This window comes from Mycteria americana, chromosome 14 (genome assembly GCF_035582795.1).
Source record: "Mycteria americana isolate JAX WOST 10 ecotype Jacksonville Zoo and Gardens chromosome 14, USCA_MyAme_1.0, whole genome shotgun sequence".
Classification (NCBI taxonomy): domain Eukaryota; kingdom Metazoa; phylum Chordata; class Aves; order Ciconiiformes; family Ciconiidae; genus Mycteria; species Mycteria americana.
The window spans coordinates 12,666,123-12,690,206 of NC_134378.1; the positions used below are offsets into that span (position 1 = coordinate 12,666,123).

Genomic DNA, 24,084 nt, shown 5'->3' on the forward strand with positions numbered 1-24,084 from the left:
TCACCCTGGTCTGTTGCCAACTATTAGGAAATTACCTTAGCAAGGAGCATTCCAAAGAGAACTTGCAGACAGGCTCGAGCTCTCCTACAAACCATATTAACTAAATGGCCAGTTTGGCTAGAGAACAATGTTATAAATACTTAAGCTACAAATTAAAAGCGTGTTTGAGAGCTGTGCTGTCAGGCTAGTTGTCATCTTAGCTGCAGCATCACCAGTACATGAGCTTATTTCATAAATATAACCTGCAAATCCCACCCAGTAACCTATATATGAAGTCTCTGGGAAAGTTACTGACTGTCCCTTGAAATTTGCCAGAACCAAGTTAGTCCGTATATATTTTAGGAAGTGGGACCAGACGCCCGATTCACAGCGCTGGAGGGTGGCACGGTGCCAGGGGATCTCTTCCTCCACTGGAAGCGAACCCCACGGTGCGCTCACTCTGCTTCTGGCCCCACAGGTGGGCAAGGCTCACCGCCCTTGTCCTTCGCTGGCCGGGCCAAGAGCTCGTGCCCCATAGCTAAGGAGCAGTTCAGCGTGGTCACACTGGCCCACAACAGCAGTGACGTTGTTGTAATAATCAAACGTAAGTATACAATTCACAAAGATTGATCCTGCTGTAGAAATCCACTGTAGAGCCCTACCTTATCTCCATAGGAACTTACACAATGTACCTTTGTCCAATAAGCAGGATGTGGCTGTCGAAAAGCAGAAGTGTAACTGATGTATCACTAGTCTAGTTAGTAAGCCATGAAGAACTGCTTAGATCTGCCAAAAAGGTAGGAAACTAGGGGAAAGGTAATTCCGGCAGGGGGAGATCGCGACCACCGACTCATGGACCACCTACCCCAATTATATCACCGACTCAGATGATGAAGTTGAAGAACAACAGCTAAGCATACACGCTAATTTACATGCTAGGCGAAGAGATTTTAACCAATCATTTAATAGAAGAATACTGCATATGTATTAGGAAGTTGAATATGCGAATGCTTTGTGTATAAATAGCTGTTAATTTGAAAGCTGTGTGTGCTGTCTTGGGATAGACACCCATATCTGCGCAAATATGCAATAAAATACCTCTGCTCTGTGTGTATATTGGCATTTTGCACACCAGGTAAACGAACCCTGATTTCTGGGACAACAACCTGAAGGGCAGTCCTTCCTAGCGGGGTTTTAGAATGCAAATCCACACCTGCAAAAAATCATACACAGTCGGAGTGTGACAAGGCATACGAAAGGCGGTCATGCCACCTGCAAGCCACAATGCACAGTTTTTTTCTGAAGGCAGATGCAGTTTGGTTTAGTCACATCTAGTCAGTGGAATTAACAAACCTGTCTAGTGAACAAATGCTCCCGCCCTTAGCTCACACACAACTGGATAGTCGTTGTTCCGTTGAGGGGAACATTGCTAGCTTTGCCGCAGCTAGGCACTGCCATTACTTTTGTACTGGGAGCTCTCACTTACTGGGAGATGACAATGTCCTTTAACAGGGACCAGCTTTGAGGAGGCCAGGCTCAAGAACCTGGATTGAAGGGAGCACTGTCAGACAAGGTGGGATTTCCTCCTCAGCGCTCACTTTCAATGATAAAAAAAAGTGATTAACAAACATCCTTTCATTCAGGACAATCCAGTGAGCCAAGTCGACCCAAAGGACTGTCCATTGTGCAAATGCAGACTTCTGGGGAAAGAAGTCTTATTTAATTTAGTTACAAAGCAACAAAAAAGCCCAAATGTCAGAGCCATAGAACTTGTGCTGACAAGTCTTCTTGTATTTCAGTGGCTGATAAAGCACTGCACAGGACTGATAAAAACTAAGCATTTCTAGATAATAAGAAAATAGCAATAAATAAATGACACTCAAAGAGGGAACTAAAAATCAGAAATCCTGTTGTCCAATATGAATTTCTCAAATGCCAAAAGTCATTACACTTAGCAAGAACAGCAATTTTTATTGTCTCCACGTCTACATCAGAACTGATGGGCTGTATACATTCTCCACCTCAAATACAAAATATGTGAGGCCATTTGGGTAAAATTCTATGGCCTGGGTAAGCAGGAAGGTGGTGTGCTGTGCAGTTACAGCCAGATAAGAATTGTTCTATCTAAGAATATTACCATGTCTCAGGAGAAACTTGGCAGTTTCAACATGACCCCTGTGGCTGGCAACAAACAGTGCCACGAAGCTCGGTGTGCTACCCATTCTGTTTTCTGCTCTGGTCCCAGTAACTTTGCATATGGCGTGGTGCCCGCAAAGTCCTCTGTAACTCCCAGGTGGGCTAGCTGCAGAATAAACACAAACCTTTTTCGTCTCTTTCAAAACAGTAGTCTGATTCTTTTTAGATATCAACAAAGTCTCATATCCGTACTTAGGGGATGCTTGCACACTGCATAAATCACTCCGAGATCAGCTAAATAATACCTGCCTGTTTCTTAGTCTTCTGCCCCACCTCGAGTCTCTACTATCCAATGATGTTTATTCATAGCCATCCCTTGGAGGGCACGTTAATTTGGGTCTTCCTTTCATATGTAGTTATTAAGCACCACAAATCTTACAGAAACTGTTTCTCTTTGTAATCCCTGTCCTTCTCTTAGATTTGTTGGAAACTGCCAAGAGTTTTGGGGGAGAGGGGACGAAGACAGACAGACCTGGCCACGTAAGCCCAGGTTCCTTAGGAGCTAGGTGAAACTTTGGGCCTTAATTCCAGCAGACAACTCATAAAGGCAACCTAAGTTGCCTTAGGAAACAGTCCTGTATCACATTCTTTTCCAGAAGGAGCTTTTTTTTTTTTTTTGTAATAAAGCCAAACACATCGGTTCTAAAGTGTTGCTGAGAGGCCTCTTAGGAACAATTTTCAGGTGCCTCATGCTGCTGTTCTTCCTGAGAAACCATTTCCATGTTGGGCTACATCTTTCACAGTGCACCAGGGTTTTCTCATCTAGTAAGTGGAAGCATGCTATTAGAACAGCTGTACGGTTATTTCTTGAAAAGATTTTTTTTTTTTTCCATTTGAAAATCAACAGTGTCAACAAGCTTTCTATGGGGCTCTTGTGCCAATACGCCTTTCATTTCAAAGGAGACCATTTGTCTTTGTGGCACATCCTTCTGTTTCCTGCTCTACACTGAGCAGGAAGAATCTTTAATACACAGGGAACTCAAAACATGGAGGAAAAAACAAAAACAAAAAACCCCAAACCCCAATTTGCCCAATACCAAAACGCAAGCCATTTGTGGCACGAGGCAGAACAGCTGCTTGCCAGTGAACCGCAACACTACACAACAGTTAACAAAAGGAAGCGAAGAACCCTGCAGTATCCATTTGCAGTGGTTGGGGAAACGCAGAGGAACAGAATGCGATTAGCCAGGTTGGAATTTGGCCAGGGAAACGGAGATAATGGCTCTTTATGAAAGGTGCCAAAGGATATTTCATGACCACATCTGTTCAGGCCCGAAGGTTTACAGTACAAATCAGCTAGAGTACCTTGTGTTTCTGCTGAGACAACGTTTCAGTCCTAAATCGAGAAAGCAGCATGCACTCTATCAAAGCACTACAGAAACTATTTGTGCTATAAAAATCAAAGCTTTCTTACTTATCAGACTCAACAGGATCACAAACTCAAGACGGTCCATAAGCTAGCAGCAAATAAAGTGGCTGAGACAGGGAATGTCTTCTGATTCTTGGTTTTGGTACTGGCGTGTATCGAGTCCCATTCTTAGTCTGGAGTCAGTATGGCCAGAGGAGGATGAACTATGAAACAGAGAGCTTCTGCCTCTGGTTCTCATAATTACAGACAGGTCACTCAGCCTCACTGGAAAAGCCAAGAACAGATAATCTCAATCTTCTAATGATGTTTTAAGATAACTAAGAAAAATACATACTATGTATTATTTCTCCTATCTATATGAAAAACACTGGGAATAAGTATCTTTTGTTGAGAACACATCAGAAGGGTAAAATGGCAGGCAGCTGAATACGAAGTGCAAACGTTTTTTGGACATTGGGGTAAGTAGGAACAAGAAAAGTAGTCTGAAAGTATACTCACATCAGTGCTACAAAAAGTTATAAAAGAGTGAAAAGAACTTGCACTCCAAGTGCATGTGCTGTTTACTAGTAACACCAAAAAGAAGTCTTATTTCTAAATTGAACAGACTGCATTAGGGATTGACTCTCCGTCTTTGGATTACCAGCCCCCTTGAAATTACCATTTTAATTGTGAACTGTTGCCAGTACCACTAACCCACTTAATTTCTATGGCAAGTCTCTGCCATTAAAGACTTCCCCACTGTTTGCTCTATCAAGTCTTGCTTTTTAAGAGTACTTAGACCTTCAGCAATAGGCTTTTAGCTTTTCCACACACAGTACCCCACCCATTCACAGAAGTAATGGAATCAACCTTCATAGTCTCTCCTTTTGCAGCAGCTGCCACAAGATGCCCCCAGCCATCTTGTTGCCAGATGCACATCGTAATCGTTCCACCCGGGACAGTATCATTGTCCTTAAATGTAGACTCATCTGGCAGATCTACTGTAGGGAATTAGAAAAGAAAGGAAAGCAAGTCAACATATCCTCAGAGAAAACAATGACCAGCTTAAAAAAAAAAAAAAGTTAAACAGTGACTGAATTCTTTTAGCTATGCTGGTGTTCTCTGATTTTACTGTCATAATGCATCAAGGACACCTTGGGTCCTGTTGTGCTAAAGCTGTGAAAACACAGATACACTCCTAGCCTAGAAAAGGCTACAATATAGTGCTCTTGGGAAAGGGTTGTAACCCACAGAAAGCTACATTTAACATGGTAAGTACCAAGACTGTAGCAGAAAAATACTTGTGTATCCATGCACAGGTGGCATCTTTATTCTAAAAAGAAAGCACCAAGTTTGTTTGATCTGAGGAAGCAAATAGTACTAAGTTATTTTGTTTTAAATAGCAGGTTTAAACAAGTTTCAATGGCCATCTCTGCCTGTTACCTCCAAAGCCAAGTACTCCACTGCCACACGTCCAGCTGATGTAATGGGGAAAAAAAAAGCCACTGCTCCGCACAATTCCAGCTGTGGAGAGGTCAGCCAGAGCCTCGCTAGAGCTGTTACAGGCTGAGGTGAACCTGCCAGGTACTGGCATTGCCTGTTGACAAGGCTAAGCAGGAATTTAGAGGTCAGCATTTGCAGTCTCTAACCTGAAGAGACCCTGTTGAGTAGACCATTATCTTTAATGAGTAGGAAGCGAAGTTAAGCATTAAGTCAAGAGCTGAAATCCAAGTGCAATACAATGAAGAGGAAAGTGGAACCCTGACCTTCATCCAGAACCTAGAGGTAGCCATAAATAGTAGGTAGAGATACTAGGAACAACCTCCAAGAATCCCAGAGGTTACAGGTTCTCACCTTCATCCAGGTATTGAAGCTGCTGGAAAGGAAGGGGGATCCCAGTCAACAATTCTTAACAGGACTTGAGCTTCTTCCGAGTCATTTTGGCATCGAGGCAGTGAAAAGATCTCATTAGTTTCAGGTAGATGGAGCTGGACACTAAAGGTCCGCAGGGGCCAGGAAGGCATGGTGATGAAGTGGTACCTGACCAGGAAAAGTTCATGAGACTTGTCTCTTAGAAAAAGCTTGGCATTGTTATAAGGACAGGGATCTAGATCTGGTAGTAATTCCTCCCTCTGCTAGACATTCCCCTTCTACCAAAGTGTACAGATCCCCCCATGTATCATAAGCACATTACAGTACGCAAGCAGCATAAACAGACATCACAGCAGTACCGTCTCGTCTGCGTGTGATGCAATAGCCTACCTGAACTTAGCAGAGAACACCACAGAAAGTAATGCACCAGAGCGATTACAGAAAGATTTTTGTTCTTGCCCATCTTCTGATTTTCACTAGGATGACAAACTTACTTGGAAGACAAAGCAGTAGAGAAACAAAGTAGTAACTGAGGTAAATACCCAAAGTTGCCCATATTTTATGTTCCTATTTTCTTTGTTAAAGTCTAGCTCTCAATCTACCTGTTTAGTCTAACATGTAATAAAGAGCGTACGGCTGTTTCATTTGTGTTTCCAGTTTACTACAGAGGGGTCCTGTGCCCTAACTCCAGGTGTGCGGGTAGGCTTTACCAGGGGGTGCAGGGGACTGTTTATTCTCCTTGCTTTTGCATCAGCTAAAATCCTGCAGAGAAAAGAGAGGGGAGGTCAGATATTCTTTTGCAGCAGTTGGCAGAAGTTCTAGAGCACAGGATGGAGCAGCCAGTGAGTGTCTGAAACAGCCAAAAGGGTGATTGCACCAGCAGAAGATACAGAAGACTCCCAAGATTAGAAGCAATCTAAAACACACACACACACACACACACACACCCCCACACACACACACCCACATCCCCCCCCCCCCCCCCGCCCAACAACTACACAGAGTTCATTGATGTGGGATGTCTGAGAGCAATATCACACTGAAAAAAAGTCCCGAATGTCCTTCCAGGCTGAAGTTTGGAAAGGGAAGGATTTAAGATAAAGATTTGAATACCAGTCTCACCCAGCACACACAAGTTCTCTTCATTTAAAACACATCTTGTTAGAGTTTCTGTTCTGACAGAACAATTTTAGTTTCGAAGCACTTTTGGCAAGCTCACTTCAAGGAAAAAGTGCAGGAAGAGCTACTTCAAATCTCTGGACACCTAATGGACTTTTTACTACACAGTATGACAAATTCCACCCTCAACCCTGGTTTGACAGATGACAGTGTTTCTGCTAGGGAGATGTTTCATTACCCAAAAGAATACATTCGCATCCCACGTCCCACTTAGAACAAAAGTCAGTTACCACAAGCTGGTTTATAAAACAGTCACAGGATTTATTGAGATAAATACAAATAGAAAGTTACATAGATTCTCTATTCTGCCAAATGAATGACACTTCCAGAGTGTCCCCACTTCGTTGGGTTCTAAACAACAGCGGGTACAGACAGAGCTGCCACTAGGGCAGCATCCCGACAGATGCCAAGTGTGTATCATACACAAGATACTACCAAGTCTCCATTCTAAGCAACATGACTAAGATGCTTTGGATTACAAGTGCTTGATAATTTCCTATAGCATCCAAGCAATATTGCACCCACTAACCTTATTTTCATGTTCCTTAGCTAGAAATGTTTAAAAGTGGTATTCTTACTGCTATTGTGAAAGTGGATCAACTACCTAACTTTGCTCCATCTGACTTTTAAAATACATATTTTTGCATAATTTAAACAACCCAGAGAATTGTACGTGAACACACCGCTTTACTCATCATTGCATACATTTGTCTAGTACAAGACGTAAAGTGCGGTCTTCAGTCATGCTGAAATAATTGCTAGTTTAAAACTAAAAACAAAAGGACAAACCTTGTAGAGGGTAAATCTGTTTAATAGACCTGCACACTGTCTACAAAAAAGCCACCCCAAAACTATGATGTCCGCCATTAGTGCATGCAACTGTAGAGTTTTAACAAGTTTTTAAACGCTCTACTGAAATCATATCATTTAAAACAGACATGGTTTCTGGAGCCAGAGAGGTACCAAAATACTGTTAAAAAGAATGAACTTTGTTTAGCCTTTTAGTGAACTTTTATAGCTGGTGGCTATCCTAATTAAAACCTCTTAGTGAACACTAACCAAACATGCTAAGACATATGGAAGCTTGTGTTTTCCAGTGGATTATTGCAAGTAAAGGTAACTCTAAGATTCTGACAAACGGAAACCTGGGTTGGGTTAATGTTCAAAGTATTTAATTTATATACAGTACATTTCAAACATACTTACATATACATGCACTTAAAAAAATTTGTTCAGTGCTGAGAAATTTAATGAACTGATAATAAAAAACAGAAGTAAAACCTTGTCAGAAAGGCCTTAGAAAATTTGAACTGTTAGAAAATACCAGTATAATGCCAGCATTAGAAAAAGATATTAGAACTAGAAAAAATTAACTTGAGAGGTCTTTTTATTAAGAAATTGCAATCATAAAAACTCTGTACTGAAGAAGCAGTTTTTTAAATTATAAAAAAAATTGTAAAAAATTAAATGTAGAATGTTGCAGAGTTTACAGAGTTTATACTGGTTGCTGTAATAGCAGTGATAGCAGTGGTATATTTCTGCCTGCAACTTCCAAAAAGCATTTTGTGATCTCACAAGAAAACAATTTGTTACAAATACTGTACATATTATAATACAAGACTAGTTAAACAAACTTATACAAAACTGAGCCCTCCAAAAATACAGAACCCAGCTGAGGAACCTACTTGCTGTATTGCAGACAAGCCAAATGTAAAACAAAACAAAAAAGAAAAAAGTAGTTTCTGTAAAAGCCTTCTCCCACATGAACTACTTACTAGTATTATAGTGAAATAAGGGGAAATATTTATGATAAAGTATTGTATTCACAGAGAGAAAGTAACTGTTGTTACATTAAATCATTTCCTTAGTATTTAAGCATTATTTTTTGAACAGGACAAAGTTCCAATCCACAATCTTTAAAAGTAAGACTATCTATTTTCCAGGCCCCACATTATCTGCAGATTTGGGACACAACAGAAGACAGGATCCAAAAAATATTAGCTTTATAATTTTTCAAACTGGTCAAAAGCTATCCGGTTTTATTAACGGAACTGTATCCTATCTGTATTTTTTTTTCTTTCTTCCGAAACACCTGTTTAAATACACAGAAGACGTCCTACTTTAAGCTTAAGGATCTCAGTAACCTTCATTTGTTGTTTGCTCCAAACCTTACCATACAATCAACAGAAGTTAGAGAGTAAACTGCATCACCACCTTTCCCCTGAACATCTTTTATTTGGGGTTTTTCAGAATTTAGAGGTCCTTCATTTTGTAAGAACAAAGTAGTGGGCTGTTCAGGATTTGAATGCTGGACCAGTTAAGAGGTGTTTTTTAAATGAGGTGTGTATGTAAAACACACACACACAGTTACATCTGTAAAATTCTACAATACCCTTCTACAGATATAGCACCTTGCAGGAACTGAATCTCTTAAATGAAGTGAACTTTGCTAGGGCAGAACAAGTAATTTTCAGTTTCGGAAATTTACAGTCTACCTACCACTACCAGAGCCAGCAGTAACGAAAACTGACATGTTAACACCTGTAAGGGTATAGCTCAGAAATAACAAATTAATAGAAAAGTCACAATATACAAAGAATCTTGAGCTCTCTGTGCTTTGAAAAATATCACATTATATTAAGTAAAAATGAACCATGCCTTAATTCTAGCAGAGTAACTACTTTATAAAATGAAATGATTTTTGAGCTTTCTTCCACTGATACAGAATTAAGTTCTTCATCATTTTTTGTTAAAATTCAAAACTATTCACATATATACAGGGTTTTCTTAGTTAAAATGCAATACTTGAAACAATACAAAAACTACATTAAAAGTGACAAAAGAATATCTTCATGTGAGTTTGCTATAATCAGGGTCTAAGATTTAGAAACCATTTTAAAGTTATAGCAGACTGCTCTACTACTGGAAATGTTTTGTTAAAAAATGAAATATGAATTCCAATTACACTGAAACACTGTGTATGGTGTAAGACTTTAAATACAATACCAAACTGCAGGTGAGATCGGAGTTAATCACCCACATTTACAAAGAAAAAAACCAAAAGGAATTACTCATGCATATCAGACACACACACAGCTGTAGATGAAGGGTGGTCATGAAATTAACATCGTAACATTTCTCAATAGACCCCTTCCAGCTCAAGTAGGTAACAAAAACCTTCTTATTTGTCCACATTGTTTATACTAACCACGAACATAAGGTGAATAACCATTTTGATGTTCAACGTTTACTGCAGAAGAACACATTAGTTTTGTTTTTCAATGGTAGTATTGTCCATGCTACCCTGTTTTAGTTTTATGGTGGCAAAGAAGGACACATCTTGATCTCTGTCAGATTGCAGGGCTAGAATGGTCTCTTCTGCAGCTTCTAGATGAGGATTGCCAACACTTTTAAAATAAGCTAGAATAAGGGGAGAAAAAGACAATTTTAATCAAAGCCAAAAGAATAAACCCTAAGGCATAAGCAGTGCAGAAATACACAGGATGCCAAAAACATCTAGGATAGCTCATCCAATTTACAGGCTCCTTAGAGGAACTACAGCAAGCTAAGGAAGCTGACAGAGAAATATGCTGCTTCTTACTCATCTTATTAGGTACTTAAGTATTTCTAAGAGAAACTCTTTTTGCTGAGCCCTAAATAGAAACGTATCAACAAGTAAACACAAGCTCAGGAGGCTGCCACTGCACAATGTTTTATAAAACATTCTGCATACTTTATTCTGGAAAAAGACAGGAGAGAAGATTTCTGTGCATCTTCCTTTGAATAATCAGAGATCAGCCGATTTTTTTGTTTTTAAGGAATTGTAATACAGGAAATGGTAGCAGCACACAAAATTACATTCTTTCCTAGTACAACTGTTAGCTGAAGACTAAAATGACAAAGCAAACCATTTCAGAAAAAGGTAAAACACTTCATCTGAAGGACCCCAAAGACGACTACTTCATTAACACAAAGGTTTGAAATAGATCAAAATAATCTGATGTGATGTTTAAGAACAATGTATTTGCCATAGACATCATGGATACCAAAAACGACCCCCTGCAGCAGCATCCAGCAGTCGCAGTTCTTGGCACAGACAAGGACGTCACTGCCCTCTAGTGGATGAAGTAATACATTCGTCAGATGATCGGTGCCAGTTTCAGGCCCTTTAGGGATGATGATCAAATATTCTAAGAGAGAAAAGCCACTACAGCATACCTTCCTAAATCTCTATTCCTAAATCTGAATTTAAATGCAGTATGCCAGATTACAATGTGTAAGTCTGTCTTCAGTATAAACAGAACCAAGCAGCCTTTTACCAGCTGAGCCCATTTATGAAAAACTGCACTAGCAGAGGAAAGACAGCATTCGTGAGACATTAGTCCTTTCAAAGGAAATTAACCACCACACCTTTCTCCAGTAACGTCTGCCTTAGAGCCTTGGCGAGCAGAACCCTTACGTTTGGCACAGGATCTGAAGCAAGACTTAAAAGACTGGGGAGTAAGTGTTCAACAAATTGGTCGACAGGCATACATTCTTCTTCTACTACGGCCTACAGGATAAACAGAGAACATGAGAAAGCAAGATTTACGTTAAAAATACACTATTTGCCATTCCTTTCCATCCTGCCCTTAATTTGGTCTATTAAAAAAAAGTCACTGCTTAACTCTGAACTGGTTCACTCTCTAAAAAAAGTCACTCTCTAACTCTTAACTCACCACACCCTATGCTGGTGAAATAAGTACAACCTTTGGAATACTGTTATGAAAACACATCTTATGGTTCTAAAGTTCATCTGAAGATGAACCAACAAGAGCAGATAACTTTCTTTCAACTATATTTTAGGAAGTACTGCTCTCTTGCCTGCCATCATCCTTTTGCCTTTTGACATTCAACCCCTGATCCTCATTGCTAGTGAAGTAAGTATTTTTGGTTTGGAGGGGGGTGGGTAAGTAGAAATAGAGAGGGAAATAATTCCTGGCATCTAGAAGTAGTTTGAGGAGCCTTTGCGAACCTTTATCCTAGCATGTCAAAGTATTACAAAATGCATCTCAGTTTAGGACTTAATTCTTGACTTTGCTATTGGGATACTAGAAAGCACAAGGATGGGTTATTTCAGCTGGAGGCACAGAACAATGATCACAGCTTTGAAAATGGATAGCCATATGCTAGTACTGAAACCAGACCAACTCCGCCACTGTCTTTTGTCAACCCACAGAATCACAGAACCCAAAGAATGACAAAAAAAATTCTTGAGTCCAACTTTCAGTTTTGCCCACATTGCTGAAAAGCCTCAAACTGGCTCCAAGTTAGATGTACAAATAGAAACATAGAGAAGATTCCAACCTGGCAAATGAAGGCAAAAGCTTGTCTTCCAACCCACTTGGAGCAGTGACGAAACCGCACTACAAGTTCATTAATGAAATTTAATCCTAGTGCATTTGCATTGTTTGTGTAGAACTTCTGTAGTATTGCTACAACCTGTGAAGCAATGGAAGGGGGAAGGGGAAAAGGAGGGGAAAAAAGAAGAGATGAGATTTAACTTGTAGGCCTTAAAAAGTTAAAAAAGCATCACTTCATTTGAATCCTACAAAGGATTCAAAAATCCAAAGGCTACAAAAATCCAAAAACTGTATTCAGTGTAATCAGCTGTGCTTGCAGAATTTAGTAAGTTACTGTGCTTATTCTGGAGAAAAGAAAGCATAAGCTTTAAAAAAGCTGTTTGTTCAGGTGAAACAAAAAGCACTAAAAGAAATTAAAACAACCATTAAAATAAGGCCCCTTTCCATGGTGCCATGAAGAGAAAGAAGAAACTTGAAGGAATTTTTCTACCCATTCAGGACATCTATGGGATGATGGCATTATCATGAAGTTCATAACAAAATAGATCAACTTTGAAGAAAGATCAGTAACTTTTTTTTTTCCTCCCAGAACTGGGGGAAGGTCTCCCACGTCTTCTATATCCTGGTTTTCATCCACTTGAAAATACATTTATCATTCACATACAACCAACAGAGAAAGATTTTAATATCTGTGGAAGTCTGACAACTCAAAACATTTTATAAAGTTTTCATTTCACTTTTTTCCATATTGTTTACCATGTTTATCAAAACATGTCTGTATTCACGCCACTTTGCTTTCTTACAGACAATTTCAGCTATCCCTCTCAAGGATCATTTTCCTCCTCTCCTGCCAGGAAGTGAACTAAATCCCCTACCAGCTTGAAGGAGATCCACCGAACTTCCGAAACTTTATCGGAGCAGAGAGTTAGTGCAATATGTCTTAAGTAGTCATAGACATCATTGGGATTGTAGAGTTCCAGTATCAGGATCAGCTGCCTGAAACACAAAGAACATGATTAACTCTAGCAAGCGCAATACTAACCTGCTCTGATCATACCATCTGTTAAACATAGGGAAGGATCATTTGGAGCCTTGAAAATACCATGGTTATTACAAAGCACTTGAACAGTTTGTTCTTCTCTTTACTTTATAAAGGTGCACACATGTATTAAAGAGGTACATGCTTTAATCCACCAAGGAGTCCAAGAGAAACTTTTATCCAAACTAGATGTACCAATGAATCAAAATTATCCCAAATAATAACAAAAGCTACAAACAGAAGTAGGATGAGAAGTTTCTTTGCAGCTTCAGACTAATACCCTGTACATTCTTGCAAAGTGAAAACGAAAGATTTACTTCTGTGTAAAAATCTACATTTCAGAAAATGGTTTATATCTCAGAACTGTACAGAAGTCATTCTAGCCACAGCACTGCCAGGATGTTACCAGCAGCCGTGCACAAACCAACAGCTCTCCACTAGATGTCAGGGAACTGCTGTACAACGTTCTTGCCCGGAGTGAGATTTAGTTTGTTGTGCCAAACTACAAAGGGAGAATAAATCCTCAATAGCCCAAACAAAGCAATGAGATAAACACGAAGGTCAGGTTTTAGCTGCAAACTATGCCTACAGACATTCTTTGGGTGCTCCAAATATCAACAGGGCTTGTAGAAAAAGAATTGTGGGATGTTACTCTACCTCTGTTACACCCAGTCATATGGAAATACCAAATGAATAAATTAATTTTTTAAGAACTGTTTTTTCTTTCATACACATTAGAAAGATGACTTTGTACATACATTTCACTGAATTTTACAAGGCAGTCTAGAACCAAACAAAATCTGAAATCTCACTAAATAGTATCGATCAGATTGTCATATTTTATAAGCTGCAAGTGAACCAGATCTCCGTTTTGGTATAATCACAGACATCTAAGTTTCAGTCACGCTTGATTACAATACAACTTGCCAAAAAAAAAAAAAAAAACCAAACAGGAAAAAAAACCAAACCCCAAACAAAAATAACCCAAAAAACAACCCCAAAAAACCCAACCCAACCCAAACCAAACAAACAAAACAAACAAAAAACCCCAGAAGCCAATGGTTTTTAAGTTTGGTTCCTTAATAAAGAATATTTGTAAACTTTTAGCTCCTAATTAAGGTTTGCTAACTTCTGAATGTAATTATCTATTTCCAAGTTAGTAATGTAATTAAAAAATCAGAAGTTAACAAAATTACATACTCTGCCAGCTCGTAACGAAACCTCCAGTTCCTGCTGTTATCAGTCACCACAAATTCTTGAAGTTGGTAAAGATACTCTCGCCTTTTGTCTGCATGAAGTAACTAAAGGAAAAACATTACTAGTATAAAACTGGTAAGATTCAATACTTGCAGTTCTCTGGTGTATTACTCTATTCACACCTATGTGCATTTTCCTACTTGAAAGGAAGTGATCGTTCACAAGATGGTTACTAAAAATTGCACACAACTAGCTGAGTGCCTGGACACGCAAGACTGACATCCAAAAAAGTACCTTAAGTCATCTCTTCTGCAAGGATACCTGTCAAAGCACCATCTCTGGGCATAAGACTGAGCAACCAAAACTAAGGATTTGTGTTTATTATGCAGCAGCCCACCAGGATCTGTTCTCTTCTCTCCCAGCCCCAAACACAAATTGCTAATGGTCCAAGTTTCCAGCTGGACTGAACAAAATACTAGTTCCTTTACAACAGCTAGGAGCATTTATAACCACATTTACACAGGGTTTCCAGTTTTGATATTTTCTTGGGATATGAGACAGAAGAGAAGTGAGGGACCTTAAAAAAAGCAATAGATGCACACACAAAATGGCAGTATTGCACAAAACTAAACACGTAACTAGATATTGATACCTGCACATCTCATTAAAAAAACTCTCTTAATATAATGGAGTCAGAAAAAAAATTATCTTGAGAAATTAAATTACACTTTCCTACCTTTAGAAAGTCATACAGATGTTTAAGGACACCAATACGCACTTCATCCAGATCTTTCAAGAATCCATTGAAAATTGGCACCAGATCAGCAGCTGTTAGCTGATCCCCCAGAATAACTGCTAGTTCATGTATGGAGAAAGCTAGCGTCCGACGTACCTTCCACTGCAAACAGTTTAAGAATTGAACTAGGTTAGGCACCATAATTAAAATAAAGAAGCTTTTGAACTACACCTATGCGAGGACTGAGAGAGCAGAAGAAACAGGACTAGTTACACAGCAGTAGAAAATGTTAATCGTATTTATGAAGACTGATTTAAATCTTGACTTATATTTTTAGTGCACATTTAGTCTCTCATAAGAAAGTATACAATGTTATAACTTCAGTGTAACGAACTGAACAGAAGAGCTACTCAAAATTCTGATTTATGATGAATTTTTTTTTTTTTTTACCTGTACATCTGAGGCCAGTGTCTCATATGTATCTTTCAGGCAGTGCCAGTTCTGCCTGCCCAGTGTTAAGGCCACCCCAGGAAGACTATACGCACAGTGTTTGGCTATTTCAGTATCAACAGTCTGGGCTCGAGCTGGGTCGGTCATTGACAAGTACTGGTCTAATAAAGGTTGAGGTATGATATCCTATAGATAGAGACAGTACATCAGCATAACACACTTAAATTAAAGATCAGAAAGAAAATACACCTGTTGTGCTACAGTATTCTCTTGCTACCAACCAGCTGGCAGCAAAACACAAACAGTGGCAAGACGCCCCTTTTGTGGGCTAGCTTTACAAAGTGTAAGTGACCCCTATAGTTATTTGTCCTCTCAGAATAGAGCAGTCAGCAATGAATGGTAATTATTACTTTATCAACAAGTTGCATCAAACCAAACTGAAAATTTCTTCTTTGCTGAAGAAAAACAGTAAATCCAGTGACAAAACATTATAGTCAGTGCCTACCTTGGTTGCACAGATGGCCTCTAAGGTGCCAAAAAGGGAAGAGAATTTTTCTAGCTTTCTGATTTAAAATAGAGTTCTCCTCAAACGCCCAGAGCATTTCTTTACATTCTGCAACTGATCAACTGCAAAAGCTATCACTGTATTAAGGATAAGATGAACTGTATCCAGTACTCCACTAAAGCAGTTAGATGCAATTTTAAATCACCTGTAATTTTGACTTGTCATCTTCAAACGGTGGATTATTTTCTTGTTCCTTCTTTAAAAATACACTGGTTCCTCTGTGTTGTTCCTCCGAGTCCTGTAAAAGGACGTACTAGCTAGTGGAATGAATTAGACTTACTGCTGTTCGGGATATTTCAAAGCATCACACTACAGAACAACACAACTCAGATACAGAATAGCCTTTTACAGACAAAGCCTTGTACAAGCAAAGCCTTATTCAGTGTGTTTATACAAGTACAAAAAGACAACAGAGCTGTACACCAAGGCAAACACTATTAAGGCCATAGCAGCAACAAGGGGAACAGTAGTTAGATTTACTTCCAAAAAAAGCAATCTAATTTAACACAATAAACCCAACATTCATACACATTTTGGATGGTTACTTTTACTATACCCTTAAATAGTTTTTATTCTTGGCATGAATTTAAATTATATTAAACAAGACAGCTTAGCAGTTGCTCCAAGTCAGTCAACACCATGATAAAAGCTTTATTTATTTTAGAACGTACTGCTGGAAACTCCCAAGCCTATTAAATTATGAAGCATACACCTCCCCCCAAATATCAACAAAAAAGTCAAAAGAATTAAAAGGTTTAAAAGACCATAAACATACAAAGTTCAAAAGTTCACACAGTATTTTACATTTTGTTCGTACAGGTTTTACGTGCAATTTTTGTTCACAGACAAGGAGAGTTTTTCTTTATATTTCACAATTAGCTCCAGCAACATTAAATACTGTGCAAACAGTTCTTTTTACTCATGTCTGTACATTATAATCAAGAAATAGTAACCAGGAACTGTGTATGTGTCACCACCTGATTCAGCCTCCTGCCTGGAGATAAAAGACTAATTTTAGATTCATTACAGGAAGAGGTGAAACTGTACTTGGTACACTTCATCTGGAAAAAACTACAAGACTACTGCAAAACTTTAACTCTTAGGTAATTTGTGTGCAAACAGAACTAATAGCCCTCAATAGCTTTTCTTTTTCTAATTAAAATAAGTAGTATATGATAGTTATGGTGTAGTAATGTTCAAAGGCTTTAGAGCCAAAGTCAGTCAATTATGCCAGGGACTACATGAACACACACAGTACTTCAACTGGTAAGAATTAATTTCAGACATGGAGCACAATGCATACTTACTGTGCTTTTCAGTATACTGGTGGCAGACTGGTCACTGATGTTATCCTGGGAGGCAGGGGATGAAAGAGTGTCTTCCTCCACCTGGTTGCAGGTAGCATCTAAAACAGCCATTTCATCTGAAGTAGTTTTGTTCTGAAGATTGCCACTGCTTTCTTCTATTTTTTTGGTCTCATAGTCACCAACAGAATCAAACTGAGCAGCTCTGAGAGCAGCAGACAACACTTGGACCTGAGCTGTATGAAGCAAAAGAACACTATTTAGTCTCCCTTCCACACTTAAAAGCATTAAACTTGTAATTAGTTAATCTGAAAACACAGAAAGAAGCCCAGTCTGAGCTGCACAGAAATGGCATATTAGCAAAACATTTGCTTTTCGAAAGGAAAGGCCCATTACTCTTCCACAAAACCATCACAAATTAAGAGCAATGACTTGGATGTATTAACATTTTCAGCAGAAGCATTCTACCAATTTCTACTACTGAAAGATATTTCTAATAATCCCCTGTAATGAGGTATCACAGCATACTGGCTCACCTCCCATTCTTCATACTGTCAAACATTTTAATACAAATTCTTTTGTTATATACTTTAATTGATTCAGCTGCTTGGAAAAGGCATCAATGTGCATTTAAAACATTTCTGAGAAAAAACTTTATGCAGAGGAGGGAATTAGTCAAACCATCTCTGAACTGTTTCGCAGAAGTAGATAGAAAACAAAAGGTCAGGTTTACCACTGTATCGCCAGTAAAGTCAGGACAAACTGTATTTGCACATTATGCTACATTGCTGCTAGGAACATGAAGTTACTAAGAGTTCGGAATGCAGAAACTTTGAGATAGCTACATCTACACAAGCCTACAGCAAGTACAGTCTTAAGATAAAACATTAGAGCATACTTTAAAGGTGAAGAACACTAGAATACTTTGGAAATAAGGGGAACAGACAACTTAAAGGTGGAAGAATGGATTACAGGCATATTTATGACTGTTTTAGCTGTTAGAGCAGGACGAAAATAGAAACGAACATCCACATCTCCTTATTCTGAGAAAGGAAGCAAGACTGTTCAGCTAAAGTCATAACAAAAAAGGTGGGGTAGGGTGGGGGGGTGGAAATAGTCTTCATTGTTTTCTCCCATGCCTCTCCACACCCCTCATTTCTCACTGTATAGCTGTCAAGCTAACATCTCTCCATTTGTCTTAGTTCTACCTAATTTTTTTCTCTTTTCCTTTTGCTTTTACTCTCTGCCTTTTCTTTCTGAAACTAATTTACACTTTTCTTCTCCTTTTATTTGTTCATTTCAATTTACACTTTCTCCTTTACTGCTTTAAATCTTAATTTTTTTTCACCTCTTCCTCTTTTAAATCTTCCTCTTTCTTTCTGATCCTTTGCCTCTCACACGTGAAGAATTTTTAATTTTCCTGGTACCTTTCCGAATGGCCATGGGGAGCCACCTAAATAGGCCACACCGCCAGTCGGCTTACGACTCACTACCACTACAAGAAGGAATCCAAATGATGCTGCAGTTCCTGCATATGTGACTCTGCATGCAGAGGAGGGATGAATAAACAGGCAGATGAAAACTTTTAATTCACTAAAGTACTCAAGAGACTTAGTGAAACAAGAAACTGAGTTGACTACGGATGACAGGCTTGTCAAGAGGAATCTGGCCCAGGAAACACATATGCATCCCACTACCAGGCTATCATCACTTCAGTATGTTCATCAATGGGCTTGTATGGGGAGGCTAAGGAAAGATGACTTGAAATTAGGGCCATTCTCACTCAACCAAATACTAGATGAATTCAGCTTATAACAGGTAGCTCTGTCCCTAAAACCACAGTAGTTAGTTACAGTACTTAAAATTAAAGACAGTTTTAACAAATTTCAACAAGCTCTTTTCCCTTTTGTAGTTAGATCCGATTTATTTCTCACGCAAACAGGAGCTAGGCACACTTCCTCAACTGTTGTAGAAGTAACTCAGGTCTTGTGAAAAAGGCTGTTGCATAACTTTCTACTATGATTTACTACTCAAGAAAGTCTCATCACCTTATGAATACCAAGCCAATTAAAACACAGTCAAGGGGTTTATAAAGGCCAGGAGAAAACCTGCTCAGAGAAAACATGATTTTACTGTTACAGAGTCTCACCTTGAACATCTGGATCATCTATGTGCTCCTGCAAGCTTTCTAGAACTTTTTTTATTTCACTACTAGCAACACAGTTACTACATGGCACAGAGCAGCTATCTTTGTGCTTTTCAGTCTTGAACTGAAGCAACTCCAGATCCTGACTTATATCAGGCAGAGGAGGACGCCAGTATAGAAAAGTATTAAATACATCCTCAGCAGACTGTAGCCTTGAGTTCGTTCCAGGAAAAGTGCTGTCCTTAGTGACTTCTATGACACCAGCAGCAACTTTGTCACCCTGAGACAATCGAGAAACATCTTCTCCGGGATTGGTACAATAATCTGAACTTTCTTCCCGTGTATCTTTATTTAGGTTCTCAGCTGAGAGCTTTGTATTAACTTCAGCTGCAGTCTTCTCAGTTGATGATTCTGGTTTGATTTCCATTGGTTGTTCTGAACTGGTAACAGACACACACAATTATCCAAATTAAATTTAAAGTACTCTGTAACAATACTTTTCAGTGAAATACTTCAGAAAAGACAGCATCAACTACAGAAGCTTATTTTCTCTGCAGAAAGCCAGAATTTATGTTACCACTATGCTTTACTTCACCAGTTTTCCCTTTACCCTCCTATGAAGCCATCAAAGTGAATTTTTCAATAATGTGGCTACACCCAAATAGACACATGCGTGACCTCACTCTTCATACCTTTTCTGGAACTATATTCTTAAGTTGAGATTTTTAGCCCTGAAGAGCAAATAAATTATATTCTTTCTTCCCCCTTCCACCACACCACATCTTTCCCATGGTTTTACCTGAACAATGTAGCATTTGTACTGGAGGACATTAAAGTTATATTGTGGCTTGGCTGACAGGAATTGGAATTCACATGTTGCATTGATGGTCGGATACTCAGTGTCCCATCTTCTCGAATGTAAAGACCAGCACTTGAAGGGTTTGCAAAGGTAGAAATAAATGGGCCAAGAGACTGAAAAGCAGCCTGACGAACCTGTGATAGTATTAAGACAACAGTCAGGATGCATGCAACTCCCACAGAGTTAATGCTGAAAAATAAAAATTTGGTTCAATTTTTTAGTAAGAACCAATTGATTCTTACAATAACAGCTTCACTTAATACCAAATATAACCAATTATCAATTACCAAATAAGTGACACCTAAGCAAAGGGTGTTAGAATATGAAGCATGTATCTACAACCATAGTAAGGAAATTTTTTAAGATATAAATTTGAAGGACATCACTGTCTACTTCAACTAATACCTTTAACACAAGGAACCTATTCTCAGAAGAGAGTTTACACTTATAAAAAACTGTTGATAGAAATTCTAAGTAGTGAGAGAGAGGGAAAAACGTTACGATCTTATTAGAGGAGATTAGATTTTAGTAGATTAGACTCTAATCTCAGCAAATTCAGTTTAGAGAACTTTTACAGCACACTTCTGACTTGCCCATTATTTCTGTATGATCTGCCTGGGAAGATGCATCAATTATAGAGTGAGTTACTTACCCATCTGCAAGTGTCACTAATAAGACTGATAAACAGCGGGGATAGTTTGCTTCTGCGAACTTCTGGAGATGTGGTGTAAGACACTGCCATAAAGCATTCAGCACAAGCTTTTCTCATCCCCCAAACACTATCAGAACAGAGTTCAAAGAACTTGGGAATCTGCCAAAAATAAGCAAAACCAAGACTGATTAAAGACTAAACAAAGACTGCAGCAACTTACTATCAAGGTATTTGTTTGGAAACTGGAGACAATCGTAACTCAAGAGAGAATAAAATAAGTGAAGAATAGAAGAAACGGGGACAGGTCAAAAACACATATTAATTGAAGAAATTGGGAAAACTATCTGTCTCCCATGTACTTCATTAGGATTTTATGTATAACTATATGCACTAGGAAAGAACAGAAAGAACTATTAATGGCCTATTTTTCCTGAAATTGTAACTTGACTGGTCATCTAGTTCAGGGAAAAAAGAAAGAGTCAATAATTCTAAAGCATATATGTATGCGCCATCAATTACATTGTTAAAAGTGTTTTGCAAAACAAGAACTTTGCATTTCTATTCATTCCCAGTTTGCTATATAATTGCAACCACAGCCTTAGCCAAATCAATTTAAAAAAATGCATGCACACTGATTAATTTACAGAGAAGATAATAAAAGAACTCATTATTAAACCTTTTGAACTGAGAAATACAAGTCTTGTAAATGGATTTTGATTTTTACATACCAGCAGTCTTTCTGTGGCTTCTTGCCCAACTGCATTACAAATGTCACCAAAATTAGCTGCACAAATCTAAGAAATAAAAAAAGTCATGAGTAACATTCTGGCTCTTTCAAGTGCATTAGTTTTATTATCAATTTCACCATGCATTATTTATCCCATGTAACAACTGCACATGTTTGACTATCCAAATTTCAGCCATGTAACTATATCCTGTAATATTAACTCATCCCTAAAAAAAGCCTCATTAGAACAAGCTTCCATAAGCCACATGACTTTGTAATCAATAGTAATAAAGGTTTCTGCATGAAGAGCATCATCTACTTCAGTAATCACTAAAAGGGCCAATAAGCCCACTTGAAAGTTTAAATTACTTCGAACAGCAGCTGTCAAAACCAAAGCAGACTAAAATATGATACAAGGGTCAGGATTTAGGTGTACTGACAGAACTATCTTTGCTATGGCTGAGACTGGCTTAAGTACTTTGCTGAAGCAAAGTGTAATCAAGGTCTCAAGTTAGTCCCATTTACAGTACATTACAAATGCTATAACTAAGGCAAAAGGGACATTCCCTCATGTTGAAAAGAGATGTTGCCAAAATCTGAAATTAAGATAGGACTGTGTTAACATACAATTTATTAATTCTGTACACTTATTTAGAAGGCTATAATGCAGCTCAAATTCCAACAAGTGCAGCTTATGTTAAGGACCAAGCTGAAGTTCTGCATGACCCTTAAGTCTACTCAAATATTTTAAGACTTCTTATGCTACAAGTTTCCTTTTGTACTCAACCATGAATTAAAGTAAGTCTTACACTTTTGGGGTTTCTCCTTTCAATAATACCAGATTTTTAATTTCTTTTTATAAAGGAATGATGTCTCAAGTGTCTATTACTTTTGAATTTCTGGTTTTGAAATAAGATGGCAGAGATCAGGTAATTTGTTTGCATCCCATAACCAAGCACGGTGGCTTAAAAAAAAAAAAAAAAAAAAAAAAGGTTGTGCAAAAATATTAAATGTGCAAGATCAGTTTAACTGCTACACCAAAGCTATTCACCAAGGACTGTTATCTATTTCTTTACCGAACTACAGAAACTACAACCATGTCAATAAATTAAAACTGCTCTTCCAGACTCTTTCAAAGTTCATCAGCTAAAGTTATGACTAAATTATTCAGGAAGGCATTTGAACAGCAACATACAAATTCATTTTTAAGTGGTTTAGGGTTGAAAATACACCAACCTTTCGGACCTGAAACAATTTCCCATCACTGCACAATTCACAGAAACGAGGAAGCAGCATGTGCTCAACTGTTGTTCTGCTCAACATAGAAGCCATTTTACAGATTATCTAAAAATCAAGAAGGGGATATGTGTAAGGAAAAGAAAATTATAAAGCTTGTAAGCACGGTCAAGTATTCCTCCTAAAAACTACTTCCGAGAGCAAGAGAGCAACTACTATCAAATAGATTTAACTGCTATACATTATTCATATTTTCATACACCTGTTTTATGTGAAGCACAATATAGTTTTTATTTAAAATCATTCTACGCCACTGTGCCTGAACATAACATTTCTGCACATAATTCATTGTCTTTTTTTATCCTGTTAAATAGACTTTTATTAATAAACGCATTTTCAAGGTGTTTTACAATGCAGCATACACTGATAATTTGTACGGAGAAGACAAAAGTTCCATTGCACTAGCTAGCACACAAAATCACAATCTTTAAGCATATTAAAAATATCTCAAGCTTAAGCATGCAAGTAAGCTCCTTAGCTTCAACAGGACTGGTCAGATACTTAAAAACAAGCACAGCCCCAGCTCTTTATAGGCTCAGACATGATAGAAGTTTGCCATACCACAGGAGAGAAAAGGGAGAGTAAGACAAACCAGTTACACGTGTGAGCTAATGCACCTTTACAGGAATCATCCTCAGCAATTTTAGGAGTTAATATTGAGCATAATTAAAGAAAGTTGGTAACATGCTCATTAATTTAGCTTTCTCTGAGGAACTGTCAATTTCAACTACCATTATAAATCATGTTTCTGCTGTGAAAATCAGGTGCTTTGGATTGTACGTTTCCTTTCAGTTCCTGCTTTCTGAGATGACTTGCTGTAATTCTTATATTTGCAACAGTAAAAAGGAAGGGGCTCCCATGCACCTTTCTACTAAACTGTTCAGCCTGCAGCACCAGGATTTTCATGCTTAAACAAGTGTTGTTAGATTAACAGTACTCATCTTTCTCTTTTTATTTTTCCAAAATTATTGAAGCTTTCTACCTCCACAAAAACAAGCTTTATTCCTAGAAACATTTGCCTTTGTAATAGAATGCTAAATAAGAACTAAGGCAGGCACCATTCAAGGACTTTCCTACAAATTTTCAAACTCCTAAAAGGCATTTGGTGCTCAGATGTCACCCTGGAAGACTGCCTAAGCAATACCCAACTCCCAAACAAGGAAGAGGAAAATCTAGCTGCTAAAACTATCTTACAGG

At 38.3% G+C, this 24,084-nt stretch overlaps 2 protein-coding genes across 4 annotated transcripts in view; both read right to left on the reverse strand.

Annotated features, from left to right (window-relative positions):
- Positions 1 to 364: 364 nt before the first annotated feature.
- On the reverse strand, positions 365 to 5,547 carry ANKRD60 (ankyrin repeat domain 60). The gene is given in 8 exon segments (XM_075516950.1): positions 365 to 477; positions 480 to 566; positions 1,148 to 1,192; positions 2,117 to 2,185; positions 2,188 to 2,281; positions 4,394 to 4,524; positions 5,378 to 5,457; positions 5,459 to 5,547. Coding segments are annotated over 8 exon segments (708 nt in total).
- A 1,270-nt stretch (positions 5,548 to 6,817) lies between these two features.
- The window catches only part of LOC142417050 (serine/threonine-protein phosphatase 4 regulatory subunit 1-like), a 28,157-nt gene continuing 10,890 nt past the window's right edge, over positions 6,818 to 24,084 (reverse strand). For all 3 annotated transcript variants that reach the window (XM_075517355.1, XM_075517356.1, XM_075517357.1), the window contains 14 exons: positions 22,828 to 22,935; positions 21,593 to 21,658; positions 20,865 to 21,023; positions 20,153 to 20,346; positions 19,357 to 19,793; positions 17,211 to 17,443; positions 16,049 to 16,141; positions 15,339 to 15,524; positions 14,889 to 15,050; positions 14,156 to 14,256; positions 12,792 to 12,912; positions 11,921 to 12,055; positions 10,985 to 11,126; positions 6,818 to 9,994 (listed from right to left, as the gene is read on the reverse strand). In XM_075517355.1, the coding sequence (XP_075373470.1) occupies positions 9,840 to 9,994; positions 10,985 to 11,126; positions 11,921 to 12,055; positions 12,792 to 12,912; positions 14,156 to 14,256; positions 14,889 to 15,050; positions 15,339 to 15,524; positions 16,049 to 16,141; positions 17,211 to 17,443; positions 19,357 to 19,793; positions 20,153 to 20,346; positions 20,865 to 21,023; positions 21,593 to 21,658; positions 22,828 to 22,935 (2,292 nt within the window). In that variant the 3' untranslated portion in view covers positions 6,818 to 9,839. The remainder of the gene's footprint in view (positions 9,995 to 10,984; positions 11,127 to 11,920; positions 12,056 to 12,791; positions 12,913 to 14,155; positions 14,257 to 14,888; positions 15,051 to 15,338; positions 15,525 to 16,048; positions 16,142 to 17,210; positions 17,444 to 19,356; positions 19,794 to 20,152; positions 20,347 to 20,864; positions 21,024 to 21,592; positions 21,659 to 22,827; positions 22,936 to 24,084) is intronic.